Source organism: Molothrus aeneus, chromosome 9 (assembly GCF_037042795.1).
Source record: "Molothrus aeneus isolate 106 chromosome 9, BPBGC_Maene_1.0, whole genome shotgun sequence".
Lineage (NCBI taxonomy): Eukaryota > Metazoa > Chordata > Aves > Passeriformes > Icteridae > Molothrus > Molothrus aeneus.
The window spans coordinates 12139268-12159615 of NC_089654.1; the positions used below are offsets into that span (position 1 = coordinate 12139268).

General features: G+C 36.5%; 1 protein-coding gene across 8 annotated transcripts in view; it reads right to left on the reverse strand.

Annotated features, from left to right (window-relative positions):
* The window catches only part of FUBP1 (far upstream element binding protein 1), a 32829-nt gene that overhangs the window by 9843 nt on the left and 2638 nt on the right, over positions 1 to 20348 (reverse strand). The window contains exons 3-22 of one of the 8 annotated variants that reach the window (XR_010784055.1): positions 19821 to 19859; positions 19439 to 19478; positions 18634 to 18683; positions 18466 to 18537; positions 18099 to 18156; positions 17478 to 17640; positions 17300 to 17398; positions 17116 to 17217; positions 16351 to 16453; positions 16166 to 16266; positions 15442 to 15583; positions 14551 to 14711; positions 13618 to 13772; positions 13454 to 13533; positions 10524 to 10652; positions 9821 to 9895; positions 5154 to 5299; positions 3514 to 3606; positions 2603 to 2650; positions 95 to 1727 (exon numbers count right to left, since the gene is read on the reverse strand). Coding sequence is in view for 5 of the 8 variants with exons in the window: in XM_066555256.1 (XP_066411353.1) it covers positions 3573 to 3611; positions 5154 to 5299; positions 9821 to 9895; positions 10524 to 10652; positions 13454 to 13533; positions 13618 to 13772; positions 14551 to 14711; positions 15442 to 15583; positions 16166 to 16266; positions 16351 to 16453; positions 17116 to 17217; positions 17300 to 17398; positions 17478 to 17640; positions 18099 to 18156; positions 18466 to 18537; positions 18634 to 18683; positions 19439 to 19478; positions 19821 to 19859 (1754 nt within the window). In the remaining 3 variants the exon portion in view is untranslated. Of the gene's footprint in view, positions 1 to 94; positions 3612 to 4663; positions 4782 to 5153; positions 5300 to 9820; positions 9896 to 10523; positions 10653 to 13453; positions 13534 to 13617; positions 13773 to 14550; positions 14712 to 15441; positions 15584 to 16165; positions 16267 to 16350; positions 16454 to 17115; positions 17218 to 17299; positions 17399 to 17477; positions 17641 to 18098; positions 18157 to 18465; positions 18538 to 18633; positions 18684 to 19438; positions 19479 to 19820; positions 19860 to 20348 lie in introns of those variants that run through there. The other 7 variants (XR_010784053.1, XR_010784054.1, XM_066555260.1 and 4 more) reach the window with 7 other exon arrangements.

The following is a 20348-nucleotide window of genomic DNA, read 5'->3' on the forward strand; positions in this document are numbered from 1 at the left end:
ATGTACACGTTGATACAATAATTTTGCTCTGACGCTGTTACTTCAAAATAACAAAGGCAGGGATAGGAGCATAAAAAAGACAAAACCATTGCTATTATTATTCATCAGTTTACATTTATTGAGAAAAACCATACAAAAACCATTATACAGTTAATGTGTACCCATATTACATACAATGTCAATGCAAGCTCAAAACCACATTTTTGTAAAGCATTCAATTTACCTCAAGTCCAAGCTGCATCTCCCTAAGACACTGTTCCCATCACAGTTGCCTTTTAAAGCCAATCTTCTGTTTACACACGGGTAGTTTCTGCAGAGAACACTTTTCTCAGGACGAAAAGGCATTTCACATGCACGCAAGAGAAATATTTGTGCATACACAAGAGTTTCATAAGCTATTACTAGGGAAGAGGGAATCCTGTCAACTGTTTGCTTTCTGAAAAGCCCAGTCCTCCCTTCCTCCCCCCACTTCTGGAGAAAAAGCAAAATGGAAAAGCTTTTAGCATGCAATGGAAAACTTAAGAATTACTCTGGAAAGAAATGGGGAGAAATAGTTTCTACCATCCAGTAAAATATCACTAGTATAAAGATGAAATACTTCAAGATAGGCTGTGCAAGTGAATCATGATCCTATCTGCCTGACAAGTGAAACAGATGACTTACAATTAAGCCACACTAAAGAGAATCCATCTGGTATTTTATTCAATGTCCTAATGAAGTACAGGCTGCAGAAAGTGATATGAAAATTATTTTCCTACTTGGAACATAATGCTTGCTTTTAAAACTTTTCTTACTCTTCACATTCACTGTGGGACACTAAGAGGTGATGGGTGGGGTAAGCAGGAAACATTTCAAGACACCTTTTGGACAAGTTCACTGCATTTTGAAGCAAGTTCAGTTATCTTTTTGGCTACTGGGGTAACTCCAATAATCTACTGCTGTCCCAGGAACTCTGAGTTTTGAGACAAGAGTTGAAACAGAAAAGGAACACTATGCTCTGCACAAACCAGCATGCCTGTAAGCCCTGCAGTGAGAAAGCTGGAAGCCAATACACCTCAAATGCTACACAGAAGAACATCTCACCTTCCACACTAGCAACATCCCAATACACTGGCTTTTTCCTCTCTATCTCCTCCCACAGGCTAAATTAGCAACTGAAAGACTGTTCAAGATATTTCAGGAGTAACAGTTGAGGGAAAAAGTACCATGTAAAAAGGAAGTGAACAAATGACTCACCCCCACACTAAATCCACAGTATCAAAATCCAAATGGTACACACCTACCCTCTTCTCACGTCAAAAATGAAGTTACATGTTAAGCTACAGATGAAATACTAAGTGGCTTGAGAAACTGAAGCACAACTATTAATTCAGTTCAAAAATTAGCTTGACTGTTTAGAAGAATATAAAGTAAAATAGATGATTTATATTATTAAATCACAGTTAAAAAAACTTCAACAGATTATGGAACATTAATGGTCAAACAAAGAATACTTTAAAGAATGAAAAGTGATCAAAACAAAAATTATACCCTATATCATTATGTATGGGATACATTTCAAATCTGTTATGCTTTTGCCAGTTTTACCTTCTACATGGAGCCCTTCTATGGTCCATGCTCATCGGCTCACCAATGGCATACACTCAAAGGATTCCTCTTTACTGGTAGTAACTATCTCAGGACCTGATTCTATGAGCTATGATTTGGTGCTTGCAGCATCTTCAGCACTGTGTGTGAAAATGAAGGCAGTATTTTTGAATATTTTTCTTTGATGTACAGATAAGCAGGACTTTTGAAAGAGGAGCAGCACATTTTAGAAGCAGAATAATGAACAAAAACCAAACAGATGCTGCTTTATGTTAAGCTAAAAAAACCAACAACAAAAGCTCAGAATAAAAACCTGTACCAGACCATCTGTAAGACATTTAGCATTTTATACTATCAAAATATTCAGCAATTCAGTTAAAAATATCAAGAAACAGCATACACTGACTGCTATAGCGATAAAATATTATTTGCTGTACTGTTAACTGGTGCTCATGCTTTTTCAGTTAAAACATCTCAAACTCCAAAATCTCTTTTCCTACCATGTCAAGTATGAATAAGCAAACTTCACTAACACACTATAACTGTAAGACAAGTTATCAAGTTCAGTGATAACAACAAGAAGTCATTCTTTACATTTCGGTCTTACGGATTAAGTGGGAATAGTGCCCTATCATAAAAAAAAAATATTTGTGAAGGCTGTTGACATTTCTAACCAAAGCAATTCCTGCACATTTTAAAGGTTTTGATTCTTTAATTGCAACAATTATCTATTTGGGTAAAATAACAAAAATTACTTATTCTGATTAAGTTCAATTACTGCAATCTAACAATCTTTTCTAAAAAAAAAAAGAAAAAAGAAAAAAATACATATTGACCTAGAAATATAAACAGTTGTTTAAAAACTTAAGATTTTCCACTCAAATGGAACCGTGAGTAACAATGCATTTGGGGAAGCAGCAGATTGCTTTTCAATACACAACCACAAAGATCTCACAGGGACAACATTAATGTACTGAAATATATTAATTTATATACTTCCTTAGGTTGTGCTTACCTGTTGCTTTTTTGCAGCAGAACCTAAGGTGGAAGGTCTGGGAAGGCACTGTGAAGTATAAATAATTGCACTGTTTGCAATTAATAAAGATTTTATACCTTAAATGAATAAAAATCAACAGCCTCCATTTTGCGAATGATAAAGAATCCAGTGAATTTAATTTTGCTCACTTTAGTACATAATAAATGCACCATTCTGTAAGGTTATCCACAAAATACCATGCAAAATACCTGAACTATTAAACTTAATACCCTACACTAAAGATAGCAAATACTGTCCTAGCCTTCTTCAAGCTACCAGCAAATTCCTAGCTTTAAAAGGATAAAAATAATTCCTTCTATTTCTACAGCACAATGCATACATTGCTGATTACCTGAAAAAACTACTTCAGTTTTCAAGCCTTAACTTTTACGTCTCTGTGCAGCCACCCTAAAAAAATTTATTCTCAAAGCAACAACATGGTGTTCCAAAAAATTAAAGCAATTAACAGTTATAGAATTATTTAAAACATAGCTACATCACTACATATCCGCAAACTATCTGGAGACAAAGACAACTCTGTCTAACAAGTGGTTCCAAAGACTTCAATGTTATGATATGCATACTTTAAAACACTGAATGACAGCTGTCTCATGAGTACTAATGAAAGAAACTCTTAGATAAACAGAAACATGATTTTCTTTAGCTATTGCTAGAAGTTTCAGAAATACTTACCCACAAAACTCAGATTATGTGTATGTATATATATATAAGCAAACCTATGTTTCTGAATTAAGAAGCAATTATGATTTCCTAAGATACCAGCACTGTATTCCAACATAATATCACACAAGCACAGCATTTGCATTATGTGGAACATTGACAAAAAGATACTGTTGCAGTTCATCAATTTGTCATTCTGATGTACTTACAGTGCAATGCTCCTTGAAGGAACAATCAAGGATGATACACAGCACAGTCCTCCTCACCCCTATAGAGCTAGTTCTATACTGGCTGGATCAAACCTGCACTTCAACAGACAATGGCAAGACAGACTGTAGTGCATGTAGTCTAATATATGCAAAGAGCCAATAAATATGCAAAGAGCAAACACAGGATTTCAAGAGAATCAGCTTTTTAGTATGAGCATTAGAGCAATAAGAAGCTTCAAGTATATATAAAAAAATAATCAGTTGATTCAAATACTTGACTATTTACAAAAAGACAAGTTATCTGCTCTGCAGGAAGTTCTCAACCACTCCCATCACTCAAACAAAACAGCGTTTTAAGGACAGACGCAATTTTTGTAACTGCTATGCATTACCACATCGACTTTTCTACACTGAGTTTTGAAGTGGACTACTTTAAACTGAAGGCTTAAGCACATTACACTTAAAGTAAGTTTTAAAACTAGTCTGAAAAAATCCGTAGAATAGTTATGCAGGAACAGTTTTGAAGTATTCAATTAAAAACAAAAGTTATCTGTTATAGCAGCTGCACAGGTCTGAAACAGTGGTCATGTATAAAAGGAAATTTCACTGTTAATGCAATGGAAGTATGCCAAAAGATCATCTTCTTAAACACATGCAGTTTTAATCAAGTAGAAAAAAAATTAAGGTATCGAGATTACTGGTGCTAGGCAGCAAAATACAATGAATGAAAGAGATCCTCCATCTACAGCTATTCTGCAAGAGGGGAAAAACATGCTAATGACAAGTTTTTAAACTCAACAAGGTTTATGGGGGGAAAAAAAAACCCAACTCATTTGTGTAGCAGTACCTTGATTCAGCGTTGCAAATCAATCCTATAATCAATACTGCATATACCCACATATCCAACTTACCGACACAGGAGGTTTCATATTATTTATTGTAAAGCACAAAACAGGCATTTTAAAAGTGATAAAGTATACATTGAAAAAGTACATTTATATCACAAAGCATTGACCACATAATTGCAAATACATTTGCTGGAATGTGTACATCTACACTAATACTAAAAACAAACCATTTTTTCATTTCTACACAGAAATATTACCTCCTATCAGTAGTGATAGATATTTTGTACATTTTCAAAAACACTATTTTTTTTAACCAAATTTAAGATCTTCATCAAGGCGTCTGCATCCATACATTTAACAAAGGTTTTTTCCCCCACACAATGAAGCAAATACTGTATTGTCCACTTCTTATTATTGGCCCTGTGCAGAAGAGATACATAAGAGATACACAAAAAGTTAAAGAAAATCCTTTAAATCGAGCTAACTCAGGAGTGAAGCCTTTAAGAAAGAAAAATTGGTTAATGTAAATGGTGGTGGCTTCTTGCATGGTTTTCAAAACCCTGGGAGGAGAAAGTTTTTCTTCTTTTTTTAATAAAAAAAAACAATCACCAAACATATGGATAGATACAGAACTCAAGTTATCAGGTAAACAAAGTCAGCTACTCATTATTCTGATAGCTATTTTGCTAGAAAAAAAGATGCATACCCCAAAGGAACAAAGCAGGAGACATGCAAAAAAATATCTACAACCACTGAGACAGAAGCCAGCCAAAAACCACTTCAGGACTGTACCTGTGGTGCTGGAGGATGCTGTGGCATTCCCTGGGGACTTGTCTGGGCGTAGTACGCTGCCTGCTGCCTGTAGTACTCCGCCCACGCTGCGCTGTAATCTGGCTGCCCGCCCGGAGGAGCCCCAGCGGGGGCAGGAACAGCTTGACCTGCAAGTAATTGGAATTACACAGCTTTGTTGTTGCAATAGAAATGAGAAAATCTCAACATCTCAGCACCTAACACATGTCACCTAGCAATTTTCTTCCAAGACTCTGAATAAACTTCTGGCTGCTTTTTTCAGCCTGAACACACATTCTATTACTTTAATGCAATGACTCCCACATAAATCAAAATTAAGGAACCGTAAGGACAGTTTTTTCAGCCTCTTGACTCATAGTCATAAATCATGTCTAAAGCCTGCTGACCTAAACAACAGTAGTATTTAAATACACACCAAGAGGCAAAACTTTTTGTAATCCACCTAGACTAGTTTTACCTTATTTTACAGACTGCATTCATTAGCTCAGCAGATGACAATTCATTTACTTCCCCAATACTGGCATACTTCATTTAATTTCAAAGTTATTGCAGGTTACATTTTTCAAAAAGTGGAATAATTTGTTGTAAACATTTACTCCAGTACAGAATACAGTCCTGAATTGTGCTTCCACACTTAGTGGAAGTTCTAATCTCTAGAAACAAGAGCATGTACAGATACACTCTCAAAGAGAGCTCAGAATTACTTCTCCCTTCAATATAATCAACTGACAGACTAAAATCCCAGTGCCAGACTGATACACGGGGACTCTTCAGCATACTAAAAAACCAAGCAAAACAAGAAAAGAAAATGACAGCCAACCTTTTAGTTGTGCTGTTCTTCCACAGGAGATCTGTCACAGACATCTTTACTTTCTTTTTCCTCCAACTTCAGAAACACCAAATACACCCCTCTTAGAACCACTCATCTTTACAGTTTCTGAGAGGTGCGAGACTCCAAGCAAAGCAACACTCTCTATACTCTAAATATCTGTCCACACACACCTGCAGGCACCCAGACAGAATGGTTTTATATGTAGGGCTTTATTTCAAGTTTCCTGAACTTCCAAATCAGAACTTTTATTACTGTCCTATGAAACTTACTGATTTATATTCTTAACGGATTATTTTTCAAATCAGAAGTTCTAGTCAGAATTAGGATACTACTAAAAACCACTATTTCTGCAAGCTTTTTTTAAGATACTAGGAAAAAAATCCCCCAAACCCAACAAAAACAAATCACCACATCACATCATCCCACAGGAAATAAATAAACCCAAGCAAAATGCAAACCTGCACCCTGTACAATTCCACGTGCACCCAAAGTGTCCATTCTGTTATGAACACAAAGGGGCAGCTTCCACATGATGAGGGTTCAAAGTTTTCTCTCCTACCTGAAACCACCTCACTTTTTATTTGAATACAAGATCACCACTGAGCAACTTTGTGAGGAACGTGAGTATCAGAAATGCTAATGAAGTTTTTCTAGAGTATTTTTTCCAGAAGATTGGCTTTGTTTGGTTGTTTTTCTTTAAATACTTAAACAAAGAAACTTCACATGAAGAATCCTAGCTATTCACACTACTCCTACACATGTGTAATCTTTAATCCTCTCAAAAACATCAAGTGTGAGCAGAGAATATGAGTATTTGGCAAAGCATGATCCTGAAAACCATCAAAATACAACCTTCTATTTTCCAACTCTCCTTACAACTTAGTTTTTTCCACTTACACTGTAGGTAAGCTCTGAAAGTCTATCCATCTTTTATTTTGGTTTATAAAGTAATGGAATTTCTAAAAAAACTTACATTTTTTAAAATCTTTAGAGCTGTTTTCACATTTTACAACTTTTAATGTACTACAGCTTACAATTTACACTTCTGATCAATTATTTTAACAAAAACTACCTTTAACAGGGTTACGAATTATCCCAGGGTACACTCTTTCCAATTTCACCATTACTGTGAGATAATAACTGTACTTATAAATTACTGTCACTGCAAGAGGAAACATGAGAAACACAGAACACATCCCCTTTAAGGAGGGCTGAGAAATGAAACACCAGTAGATTTTATACTTCAACATTATCAAGCGTGATTCTAGTAAAAGTAAACTGTTTTGTTTCTTCTTTCCACTACAATGCTAAGGAATCTTTTAAAAACACTCCTCTTTTATTACTGAATTCTTTAACTGGATGTCAAGCCCACAATATATGGGAATGACTTTAAATAATAAAGTTAAAACTTCTGATAGTGACATATGGATCATTTACTAATGATCATAACTTCATGTTTAAAGGGAACTATTATCCATGAGAAACTTTTTGGAGTATTTGCTACTCAAAGCAGTAGCCCCTGAAACAAGGGTTCAAAGGTTCAAAGGGGAGATGAACCCTGAAACAAGGGTTCATCCCCCCTGAAAAGGGAGATGGACTTTGCCACTGTACTTCTGACTCAGAAACAGGTTAATATTCAAGTCACTGTTCAATGAAAAATACAGTAAAGTGTTCCCCATGATTAGCAGAGTCATATCACACCAGTAGGAAGCCACTTTGAAAACCCTATTATTGTTTGGATGGGCATATTCTGGAGTTTTTTAGCATTTTCAGATCACTCATACTTAACCAAGTACAAGAAAATCCAAAACACCAACTGCAATATCACTGGCAACTTGTTCAGCTTCCCACAAGGATTATCAAAACAGTTTTTTTCAGCAGCAAAACCAGAACTGACTGGGCTCAGCAAGTCTGAATGTCAGTTCAGCTCTCCCTAACAGTGCTTGCTGAAATCACCTGTGTTATGAAAAACCTGAGTTGTCAAAGAGCAAGTGACTTGTAATTGCCATCCTTTGGCACAAGTTCATGGGGACAGAAGATAACAGTACTACAGGAAGCACAATAGTACTGGAAAGCCTGGAGACCACAAGAACCTGCTGGTGGACAGCCTTCCTGTCCATCAGGTCTTCTACTGATGTTCTACTGTTCATGAGGTGGGGAAAACCAGCACCATTCAGCATTATGTCAACTCCAGATGAATTCCTCTTTTTTAAGTGGCTTTGAAGATAAATGGTATCGACCACAACAACACTCTGAAGCAAAAAATTCTCATGATTTACAGATAAGTTATGTAGGTCCAGCCAAGAGCTCTCCTTCAGGCAAAGAACTCAATCTGAACTAGAAAAAGGAATTAAGATGAGAACTGTCCTTGTGCTTTTCCTCTTATTTGACTGTCTTGGCATTTTTCACATTTGACATTTTAAGACCAACTATTTTTTATCTCCCAATGTGTTTTTTCCAACTCCTCTTTGGAATTGCTCCCATAAACTCTATCCCAACAGCTTGTAAGTTGCTATTATTTAATCTGTGCAAGTGCAAGACTAGTGCAACTCAGACTTTGCTTTCCAAGACAGCAAATTAGAAAGATAGCAGAGAGCCTACCAACAAATTACATTATTTAAGAAAAGTGAAAGCCACTCACAAGTCTGCATTTCAGAATGCAAGCCAAACTAACAGAGACAGTAAATTGAAAAGAAATAGCTGAATGAACCAGGAAGAAGAAAAATGGGAAGGTCTATTATCTCAGAAATCACATGTTTGGGAGGTGTAATTTTCTTAGTCTGATACACAGTTGTTGAACTAAATACTCATTATGTATTTTCTGTAGAATTGATCACTTATACTGTGCCAAAATAAAAAATATAGTTATGTCTTGGCAAATAATTATCAATGCAGCAGAAGGCTGATAAGAGGAATTATGCATGTTATTGATCTTAAATCTGAATGCTTTTAATATTCAATGAGAACACAGTGCAGTAGGAAGACAGCAGAACAGCCACCAAACCCTCCCCTGCAGACAAAGACACATCCCAAACCAGATGGTGCTGTATGTCAGGCCAGAGATACTGGGAAAGCACTGGCATTCCTGTGTGCCCAGCCCTCCATGGCCTGCAGTACCCAGGGCAGGACACCACAGACATAACACAACCATGATTTAAAAGGTAATGGCACCTTCTGCCAGCGCATAAAAACCACATAATCTCTCCTTATACACAAAATAATGAAATAATCAACTTAACCAGCACATTTATTTCATTTTTATAAAGAAAGCTACCAACAACATATAATCTGCAGTTTAAATACAGCTCTAAATTGCTGCAAAGCAAATACTATTTTAAAAAAAGCACAGTATAAATGATAGCTAATGATGATGCTTTAGTATAGTAACTGGAAACAAAGCACAAGGAAAAAAATCATATGTAATCTTAAGAGAATTGGAAACAATTACCAAACATAAAAAACCAATAGCTTCATAAAGTAGATCAAAGTGAACTTCAAAACTTAGGAAATGTACTTTATAATATTCAGACTGAAACATTTAAAAGTTGCTGTTTCCCAATGATGAAAGACATCTCATTAAGTTTGAAGCATTTTTGTAAATCTGATTACTAGCCTGAGTACCATGAAGTGCCTAAAAACAACACAAAATTTCAAGTCTGTTTCTCAGCAGTATTTGGTTCAGAAGACATGACTCTGCATTTCATTTTTTTGGGGGTAAAAGCCCTCAGCTCATCCAGCAAAATAGACAAGTCTCCTAAAACATTCCACTGTGAACGTGGAACAGAAAAAACAAACAGAAAACCCCCTGCACACTTACCCATTTTTTTGTAGTACTCCTCCCAGGCCTTGGTATAGTCAACCTGCCCTGCTGGTGCTGGATTTGGCTGATCTCCTAAATTACATTAAAAATAGTTAAACTAAAATTACTGGGGTTTGTTTCACACATAATCCAAATAATAATAATCCACTGAAATTTTCAGTAGCAGTCCCACATGACATGACTCAAATCTGACACTATAAACCTTTGTGGTACAAGCTACTACAGTTGCAAACTACTAGTAAAAAAAGACATGTTTTCAAGATTCAGGAAGTGCATACCACTAGCAATTCAAAATACCAAATTTCAAGTGGTAAGCCTCAGCCAGGCACAAAAATTAAAATAATACAACTAAATACCACAACCGTAATTGTCCTAAACCCACTGGAAGTGATGCAACCATTTAAGGAAATGACAATCAACAGCTTAGCTCATTACATTTTTATTTATGACTGCTCTATGTAGTCATTAAGTCAGCCCACATTGCAGCAAAATTCTCTTTGGAGTATATTCCAAGATAAATACATTACCCTTGTTACTGCTGAAATTATGAAAAGCAATATTGAAGGCTACAAGCAATAGTTTTCCAAGAAAACCAGCTGCTTAAAATAAATTTACCTGACACAGGAGGACAACAATTAAAAATAATGGGGTATTTACACCTCCAGCAATGAGAAATGTGTCCATTTCACTCAATATCTACCTTGTCCATTGGTTTGGGTTGTAGCTGGTCCACCAGGAGGGGCTGCAGGTGGTGGCTGTGCTTGCTGCTGATAATAGTGAGCATAATAAGCTGCCCACGCTGCTGAATTGGGATCTGTTCCTGGCTTACCTATGAAAACAGAACATCAGCATTTATAATAGCACTACTATGAACAGAATGCTGTCCTCAGTTAATCCTGTCCTAGGCATTCTTAATATTCTCCAAGGAAAAATCCATCTAAACAAAATATCCATGTACATCCTGAAAGTATTTTTTCTTTCTAGCATAAACTTTTGATCAGGTTTCAGACCAATGTACTATACAAACTGTACTTTCATAGAGCTGGTGAGATAAAATAACTTTAGAACCTTTACTACTACAATGCCACTTAATCTTCTTACATGTGGTAAACAGAAACAGATTTTTTTAAAGTTTAAATAAACAGTCATGTCAATAAATGGCAGCAGCAATGAATTATTCTAGCACCAAAGGATTTCAGTGGTTTTACTTTTGTTAGAACCTCACGCTAATGACACTGGCACCGGTGGAGGAGGCATGCCAAATACATTTTTCTGAAACAGAAGAATACAAGACTTACTAGGTGTTTGCAATGCTTGGCAGGTAAACTTTAAGGTAACAGTAAAATAGAGAAACACACAGCATTTTAAGAACCTGAATCCACATACATGGCTATTAAGCATCACTGTTTACTTACAACTTTTTAGTATAAAAAATTAATAAAATAGTTGCATCTTCTGCATTTAACTCCATGATTCATTATTTGTATCTACATCTAGGTAGGCCAACGATGCTGCTTCCTAGGGTTTTATTGGGGTCTATTTCTCACACTCAGCCTTTAGAAATGGCTTATTCTTGCTGAATCATAGAATTATTATATTACAAGATTGGCAATTGACAATACATGAAAATCTACTATTAGAGAACATAATAGGTTTTACACAACCAGCAAATATTTGTGAACAGTATTTGCAGTCTTAAAGAATAAAAGTATCTGCAAAGAAACTCAGCCAATTGAGGAGAGAATTTCACAAAAGGACATGGACACAACTGACAGAGTAACTATACATGGGAATGGAAATACAATCCTCCCTAAAGGTGAAACAGGTAAGGCAGTGAGTAATGGAAGAGGAAGAATTCCCCTGAAAAAGGCATTCAAGAAGAACCCAGAGCAATAAATTAATGCTAAATGAAATCCTGTGACAAAAGTCAGATGCAACCACTTCAAATACACACAGAAAAAAAATGTTAACACACTACTTTCTGTTTAAATTGCACTGCTTCCATCAACAATAGTGGATTTAAATTAACACTTCCTATATTCTAAGGTTACCTGCAAATATCAAATAAGCCATTGCTCAATTCCTCCCCCTCCTCCTTAGCTACTTCTCTAGAGCAGAAGAACACAGAGCTGGATTCATTAATTTCCAAAGAAATTTGACTGTAGTAACTAGCTCCACTTTCACATGACAAGGGCAAGCACTGTTGTGGAGAAAGCACCTCTGAAAAAAGTACTAAAATAACCCATTTGTTACACTGGAATGAATAACTAGGTGAAAACTGTAGAAAAATCATTCAAATAAATGCTAGTCAAAAGAAACACCAACTTCAACTGCACATATGAGAAATTCATTTGATTTTTAAGAGAAGCGTTCATCAAAAAAACAGTTACAGAATCATCAAGATGACATCAAGGGAATATTTGCCATTGTTTCTTACCCAGCCTTTATGTAGATAAGTAACTTCAGAAGAGTAAAAAAGGTCATGTGAAACATGCTGTAACTTTTGAGCAGTGGTTTTGCATGAAATACTTTGCTATGCTGAGACTAAGCCACTTTGAGCCATTCTACTTCTAAATGGAGTCAGCAGGCATTTGAGACACTGAACTGAGTACATGCAGAGCTACCTTGTGCAGAAGTTGGGGAACTAAAACCAGCAAGGGCTCTTTGCAAAGTGATACACGTGATACATACATGGAGTCCCTTCTCCACTAACTGAATCTGTGGCAGGAACAGTGGCTATCATAAAATATCCGTCATTGATAACAAAAATAGAATTGAGATATTCTGGCTCAAATTGTGAGGAATTATAATTCCACCTCAAACCAATGAGGTACAACAAACTCAACCATCTAGCCTTACCATGCCTTCTGTGGCTGATGTTCCATTTCCCCATATCCTCTAGTCCAACCAAAGGATGTAAACTTTAAGAAAAGCAGGATACTACAACTTTTGAAGCTGTAATTAAGTAAGAACTCCCAATCTCGACAAACAGAAATAGAAGAAACAAAATCTACGAAGATAGGTTTCAGAAGAAAATACAAAACTACGAAAAGCAAAAGCTCAAAATACACAACCCTAACTAGTTTTACTGTATTAACAGCAATTCACCAAGGTTTTAGCCCTCAAAAGGGAGTCAACAAAATACACTGGAGCATCAGACTTTTGAAAGTAGTTGTAATAAAACAAAACCTAGAAATATCATAGCATTAACTGCAAAAAGACAAATCAGTAAAGACTGCTTAAAATAAAATACAAAATCATTTACTATTAGAGAAAAGACATCCTTATTACAGAACTTTATGCAAAAACATTGATTTTAAGAAAACTGAATTGCACAAAATCAGTGAGCCAAGACTTGCAAGATGTATCATAAATAGTGATGCAGTATCAGTAACATTTGTAAAAAAACCATACTCCAATTGTAACAATTAAATTTCAGCATTTCACAAGGCACATATGGAAAGTGCAAAACATAAGTAAAGTGACAATCAGTGAAAAAAAGCCAGAAAAACAGGAGCTTTTCAGTTTCAGGAGTGTAACACAAGTAACTGTACAATGCATATACTTTTAAGGACAGAATGGATGTACCTGAAATATTCCAGCACTACAGTACAGCTGTGCATTTCTTACCTGGGTCTGGTGGGTTTGGTGGCTGCCAGTGTGGATAAGCATTTCCCCATCCCTGTGGAGCATATGGAGCTGGAGGACCACTATAAAAGATCACACACACAACAGTGAGAGGCAGTCCCAGGGTCATCCCACACAGAAAAAAAGTCAGCTGAGGCAATACTCACTGAGGTGCAGGACCAGGAGGGCCTGGGTTGTAAGGAGCTGGGTTATATGGTCCCATGGGAGCACCAGGACCTGGTGGCCCAGGAGGTCCATGCGGGCCAGGAACAACACCATGGGGACCATGGGGAACAGGTGGACCCAATGGATTCACTGGACCCTGTACAAGGGTGGGACAGAGATGAAAATACACCTTGAGCTTCTCTATTCTTCAGCATTTTTAAAGCATTTATCTGAACACTCAAAGAAGGTCTAAAAGGTTTGACTGGTTTTAAAGACAGTTCCCTGCAGAAAACAGGCTATTTAAAGTTTGATTAGGCTTAAAGGTAGTTAGAGGCAGCTGTGGCAGTAATAGCAACTAAAAACCTGCATTTATTTCAGCTCCCTCTTGAGGAAGTGAAGGATTTTACAAAAAACCTGCAGATTTTTCCACAGGTTGCACTAAACTCCCCACACTCTAACAGGACTATCAGTTCTAAAATAAATCAATTCATCTAAATCTGACTAACTAAACCTGCTTGCAAGATCAGGCACAAAAAGCCTCTAGTACATTTGATTACATGCACACACATGAAAACAAAAACGCTGTGAAACTGAAAGAGTAACTTTGATTAGAACTTTACCCGAACATAACTGCCCTGAAAAACAAAACACACAATTTACTATCACTGACATCTTTGAACTTAAGAATTTTTTCATATACACAGAGAATTGGGATTTTCAAGAGCACACTGTGAAGAGATGCTGAAGAGATGAATTGTTTCTTTTCAATATTTTGTTATATTACTTTAAATCTAGATGACCATTATTATCAATTTATTATCTGATTAAATTAATCTGGGAAGTGAAAGGAAAGAGCAATCTCCACAAAGGAGACTTGCTTTCTGCTCTGTTTAGCTGCAATAGTAAACAAAGAAAGCAGTTTATTATCCACTCACTCCAATCTTTTCTTCTATAAGTTGTCGTGCATAATCTATTTGCTGGGGTGTTCCACGGATAGTAAACATCTTCATGTTTGGATCTGCATTAGGTGGAGGATTTCTCTGAAGTTCTATTCTAGCACCAGACTGTTGGCTTATACTTTTAATAGTTTCACCACCTGCAATGCAATACAGAGTTTTTATGATGTGCATAAAAGCAAAAAATACTGATTCACATCAGAGAAAGTCAACTGCACAGAAGCCAAAAAGACATGAAAAGGCACCTATTCTTATGAGCTGTTCAAGAACATTCCAACAACTCAAATAAAACCTCTTCAGTGCAGTGTAGAGCTTTAATAGCAATAAACAAGTAAAATAATTATTTTAAAGGTTATAAAAATATTACTCAGAAACAGCAGCAAAGAATTCCTACAATCTTGTAGGTATTTTTATTTATGTAAACATCTAATATTAGACATTAATAACAACTGACATACATGGTTACCAGTAAATATAAACTTATAACCCAACCTCCCTATAACAAGGGCAAGGAAGCCCAAATGACAAAAAAGCCCCACAGAGGCTGACAAGGTAACTGGATCCTTCTCTTACAGGGTCCAGAAAAGTTATGTGTACCATTAGTATATACAAAGTCTCCAAAACGGGAAATCAGGCAATTAAAAATTTTTACAAAATCATGGAAACACAAAATATTCTGAGTTGGAAGGGACCCACAAGGATCATGGAGTCCAACTCTTAAGGGAAAGGCCCATACAGGGATTAAATGTACAAACTCAGCATGATTAGCATCATACTCATCACACATCTCTGTAGCATGGCGTTTTTCCAAACAGAGAAGCTGAGTGGTATTTAAAGTAACATACAAGGTACATACGTAAGATATATTACCTTTTCCAATGATTAATCCAGTTTTGCCAGTAGGGACAATAAAATTGAACTCCTGTAATCCACCAGGAGGCCCCATGTTCCAGTTGCCTTGGCCTCTACCCCGTCCTCGACCACCAGGTCCTGGACCACCAGGGTTACCAGCCTAAAAAGAAGCAGCAACAAATGAGCATGTTCTATAAAATTACTGCAAACAAATAATGCAAACAAGTTAGATTACATCATTGTTAAGAAAAAACTGATTCACTACTCAGACAATTTTGGTAGTTGAAGCAGTACCTTTTATGGAAGGCCTAAATTAAATTCTAAAAAATGTTCTGTACGATTCTGCATATGAAAGATGAAGGAGGAAAGGATATAGAACCAAGCAGAAATTTCACACATACAAAGATGCAATTTTTGTCTGCCTTCTGTAAATGCAGCAGTGGGGCTCATCTAACAAGCTTTTAAACACTGATTACAACCAAAAGTAAGAGCATATTAGCTATTAACACAAAACAGAAGGACCAGTTCTAAAACCAGACATATCAAGAAATGCCATGACTTTGAATCAGTATGGTCACTTGCAAAACTGTAACTGTAAACATTTATATTCCAGACCAAACTTTGAAGTAGATTCAGATGGCACAACTAAATTATTTTTTCTAGTTACACACACTTTTTGAAAACTGTGGGTCTTTCCAAAAGGTGGGCAGGAGATTTTAAACACTGAACAACGTTACCCAACCTGAACACTGCGAAGGAGATCTGTAATAATTTCTGCAGCATGCTGACATCTGTCAGGAGGCCCTGTGATCTGGGCTATTCTATCTGGAGTTGTTCCATCATCTGGAATAAAAACGAACTATTCCAGTATATGCAATCCAGTAAATTCACATTAAAGTCACAAAAACTTACGAATGTGTTACAAACCTGGTTTGAACTGGATCCTAACACCAGCATCATTCTGGATCTTCTTAATCATCTCTCCATTTCTTCCAATTACAATACCTACAGCAAATCGTGGTATTGGAACCTAAAAAAAAACCCCAAACAAGATGTTGATGACATAGATATTACTGAAAAATCCACATAATGAAAGGGTTAGAGTTGTTAACTAGGGCAAGACCAATGCCACTTCAGGCTTTTTCAAGGATGGATTTTTTATTTTTAAGTCACAAGTCTAGCACATACTGGACTAAGATCATTAAAAAGTGATCCTATGCTTTAGAAATTCTCATAGTGGGGGCAATCCCAGAGGATTTTATGCTTCTCAGAATAAAAAAGAAAGGAAGAATTTATAGAGCATCTAAAAGGCAGATTCTAGCAGATGAAGCTTTAAGCCTCTCCCTGATGAAGCTACTAGCTTGTGACTTGCTTTAGCAGCTGGCCTTAAATAAGATCTGTAAAGGCCAAAGTCCATTTTCAATAATGTTGTAACATTATATACTTGACCATAAAATTTACTTGCTTATTTGATAAAATCTCCAGCTACTTGAAATTATTTGTAACTGCTGGCAACATAAAGTGAATGCTGCCCATCATTTAGTGTCATAAATTCAGCAATGATCAAGTAATACTTACATGCCACAATCAACTTTTAAAATCTGGTTAAAAGCTTTCAGTGGTATTACCCAATTTAACATTTCAAAGTTAACATCTCAAAATACAGTGAACAAGTTTTTCAACCATGCTTACGTCTATCCCTTCATTTCCTCCTATTCTTGACCCATATTCGTTGCGCACCTCTCTAAAGCCACCTTGATCGCGAATTAACTCCAGCACCATTTCCTTGGCTTGCTAAAAGAAGAACAAAAGTTTGTTCAGGTACTGCAAGATCCAAACGATTTTAAAATGCATTTAATTGTGAGGCACTTCTTACCTGAACTTTATAAGGGTCTCCAGTTATCCTAAGGGGCTTGTCTGCACCAGTGTTCTGTGGACCATCTTGAATCATGACCATTTTGACACCTGCCCGCTCCTATTTGACAACAGGGAGGTCAATACTCACTCAAATCCACATTCAGTACCATCATATTTAAAAGATGATACATATCTACCTGCAATTGTTTAATTGTCTCTCCACCTTTCCCAATAACTAATCCTGCTTTACTTGCTGGAATCATAATTTCTTGGACTGCATTTCCAGGTCCATCACCATGGTGAAATCCAGGCGCAGGTCTTCCCTTTTCAACTATCTGATCAAGCAATCTTTTTGCTGACCTGTGAAAGAAAAGACACATTCATAAATACGTATCCCTGCAAGTATCTCTTGCCCACACCTATTCTGCTTGGCAATTTTTAAAATTTGAAGTTTCTACAAAAGAATTCTGGTTATTATCACTAAAAAATATAAAGCAATCTCAATCAATCTGCAAAAGTAACTTAAACTAACTGCAAAATAATAAAACCACTCCCATATTGGAATTTACAAGATGGTTCTTTACCAATCATCTTTAATGAAGTTACCTCCTCAAGGTCCATGAATATAGTTACACTCATCAAAGCTTAATTCAGAACAAAAGCTGCTGTTTGATTCAGCATGCAAAGTAAGGACATTTGTACTTGTAACCAACCACAACAGTGGACAAAAGCAAGTATGTATTCACCACATGTGTCAGGTCAGCTGCCATGAGAGTAAAATCATGATTACAGTCCTGACATCAGTTAAAAATACTTACTGAACAGACTCTGGTGTCCCAGTTAGCATACATGATCTTTCAGGCAGGCCTCCACTATCTGCAATCATAAAATAAAACCAACTCATCAGCAGTGTTACGTCAGAAAGAGACTATGAAATTAACCATAATACACAAACTACTGCATTTTCATATTCAATGAAGCAGAATAATCATTGTAGCCCATTCTGCATTTCTTTAGCCCATCATAGTAGTGATTATCACCAAAAAAATTCACCTGTATCTTAAATGAAAGTTCAGCCAATGAGAAGCAATGAGCAATCTTCTGCACTTCCCACCAACCACCCCCCATTCCCCCAGACAGACAGACAGACAGACAGACAAGTTAAACCCCCTCACAAATAGTTACCAGGTGCAATCTGTATTTTGCAGCCAGACTCCTGCTGTATGCGTGAGATCTGCTCTCCACCTCTGCCAATTACTTGGGGAAAGAAAACCCAGAGAGGTTATTTGTACTACCAGCATCTGCTAACACCCCCAACCCACTATGCCACAAGAGCACAGCCGTGCTACTTACTGAATCCAACCATCCCATCTGGAACTTTGTACTCCTCTGTCATCACAGACCTACAGGCAATGTCAAACAAAGACATGACCATGCAGAGAACAAACCAGCACTACATTTACATTTATCCTCCCATTAAACTAAAGCAAGCTACTGCCCCACCAGCAGCCTGGCTTACTTGCCTCCCAGTAACTTTAAAAGTCATTATGCAAGCACAGTTCTACATAAGCTGACAACACACAGAAACACCACAAAAGGTTCAAGTGTCGTAGAAATCAGTCAGAAGTTTCCTTCATTCTCTTTATTAACAGACATGCAGTACAGAAAAGGTTACTTTTCTGTAGCATTTTAAGTTTCAGCTGTATACCATCAAAGAATGTTGCAAATTCTGGTATCTCAGAAGTGTCCAAACCACAAGAAGAATAGCTGGATCTAGTTGTTTAGGTAAGAAATGAGTGGAGAAAACAACCAAGTTGTAGTCTGAATGATTTTATTTGGTTTTAGGTCATTCAGCTTTGCTTTTTGTTTACAAGATGACATCTTCTAGCTACGCTACCTATGCTGAAGTAGAAAAACCAGCCAATATATTTTTCTTTTATTAGGCTCAATCCACAGCCTAGGCCGTGGAGAAAGAAAGGGAGAGCAATGTAGGTACATTTTAACTGTCTGACCTGGGACTTGCTAAAGCTAAACTTCAACAGATCACAGAAAGACAGAATAAATGCTTCATGTGTTGATACCATTTTTTCAGAAAAATTGCTTGAAACTGCTTTGTTTCAATAAAAATCCTATGTAAGATGTAGTGTAAAACTCTTACCTTTGCTGCTGATGCATCGGTGGTAGCTGATTTCCAAAAGCTATAAACAAACATTGTTAAAATTAAATTTAAACAAGTGGTACAGGTTACAACTAAGCTTCTCCTTTGATAACAAACTCAATTGTATCAAACTTTTGTCCAAGTTTACTTTTAAGAAGTGTTATCAAGAGGTTTAAAAACTATAAAGACTCTCCACTGTTGCTACCACCACTGTCAGTTTTACCAAGCAGACTCCTGCTGCTTCAACAATGCAAGACAAACCCCCAGCCACATTTTGGATCTCACTTATTCAAGTGTCACCTACCAGAACACTTTCAAACTGTTGTTCTGACAATGTTACGCTTGTTTAGGTTTTTTTGGCAACAAAATAAAAATTACTTACAGTCATTCTGGGGAGCAACTTTCTTAGCATCTGGTTGATCTGAAAAATTAAGATTTTTTAAATTTTTTTTGCCAAGAAATTCAGGAAGTCTTTAAGCCTTTTAGTGTGAATTGTAAATTTCCAGTGCATTTTAGCCCCCATTTTTTTTTCCTTTCTTTCTTTTTCCTCCTCCAATTTCAGGGAGTTGATCATCTGAATAAAAGAAAGAATCTCACAAACACTCAGCACTTGGTTAGTATAGCTGAAAAGATGTTAGGTTTTTCCATGTATCTATTAGTTTAACAAAAGGCAGCTTTCAGAACGCACTGTGTGTAGATAGCTCACAGATACCCAGTCACTGTAACTCAACTAAGACAAGGAACAAAGTCCAGCTTTGTTGGCTGCTCAAGCTAATGATGCTTCTATAGTAAAAAAAGAAAAAAAAATCAAATCCATACAAAAATCAACAATAACTTAAAAAATAATTCTGACAATGACCACAAATCTAGACCAAACATCTGAAAATACAACAGTATCACATGGCAATGC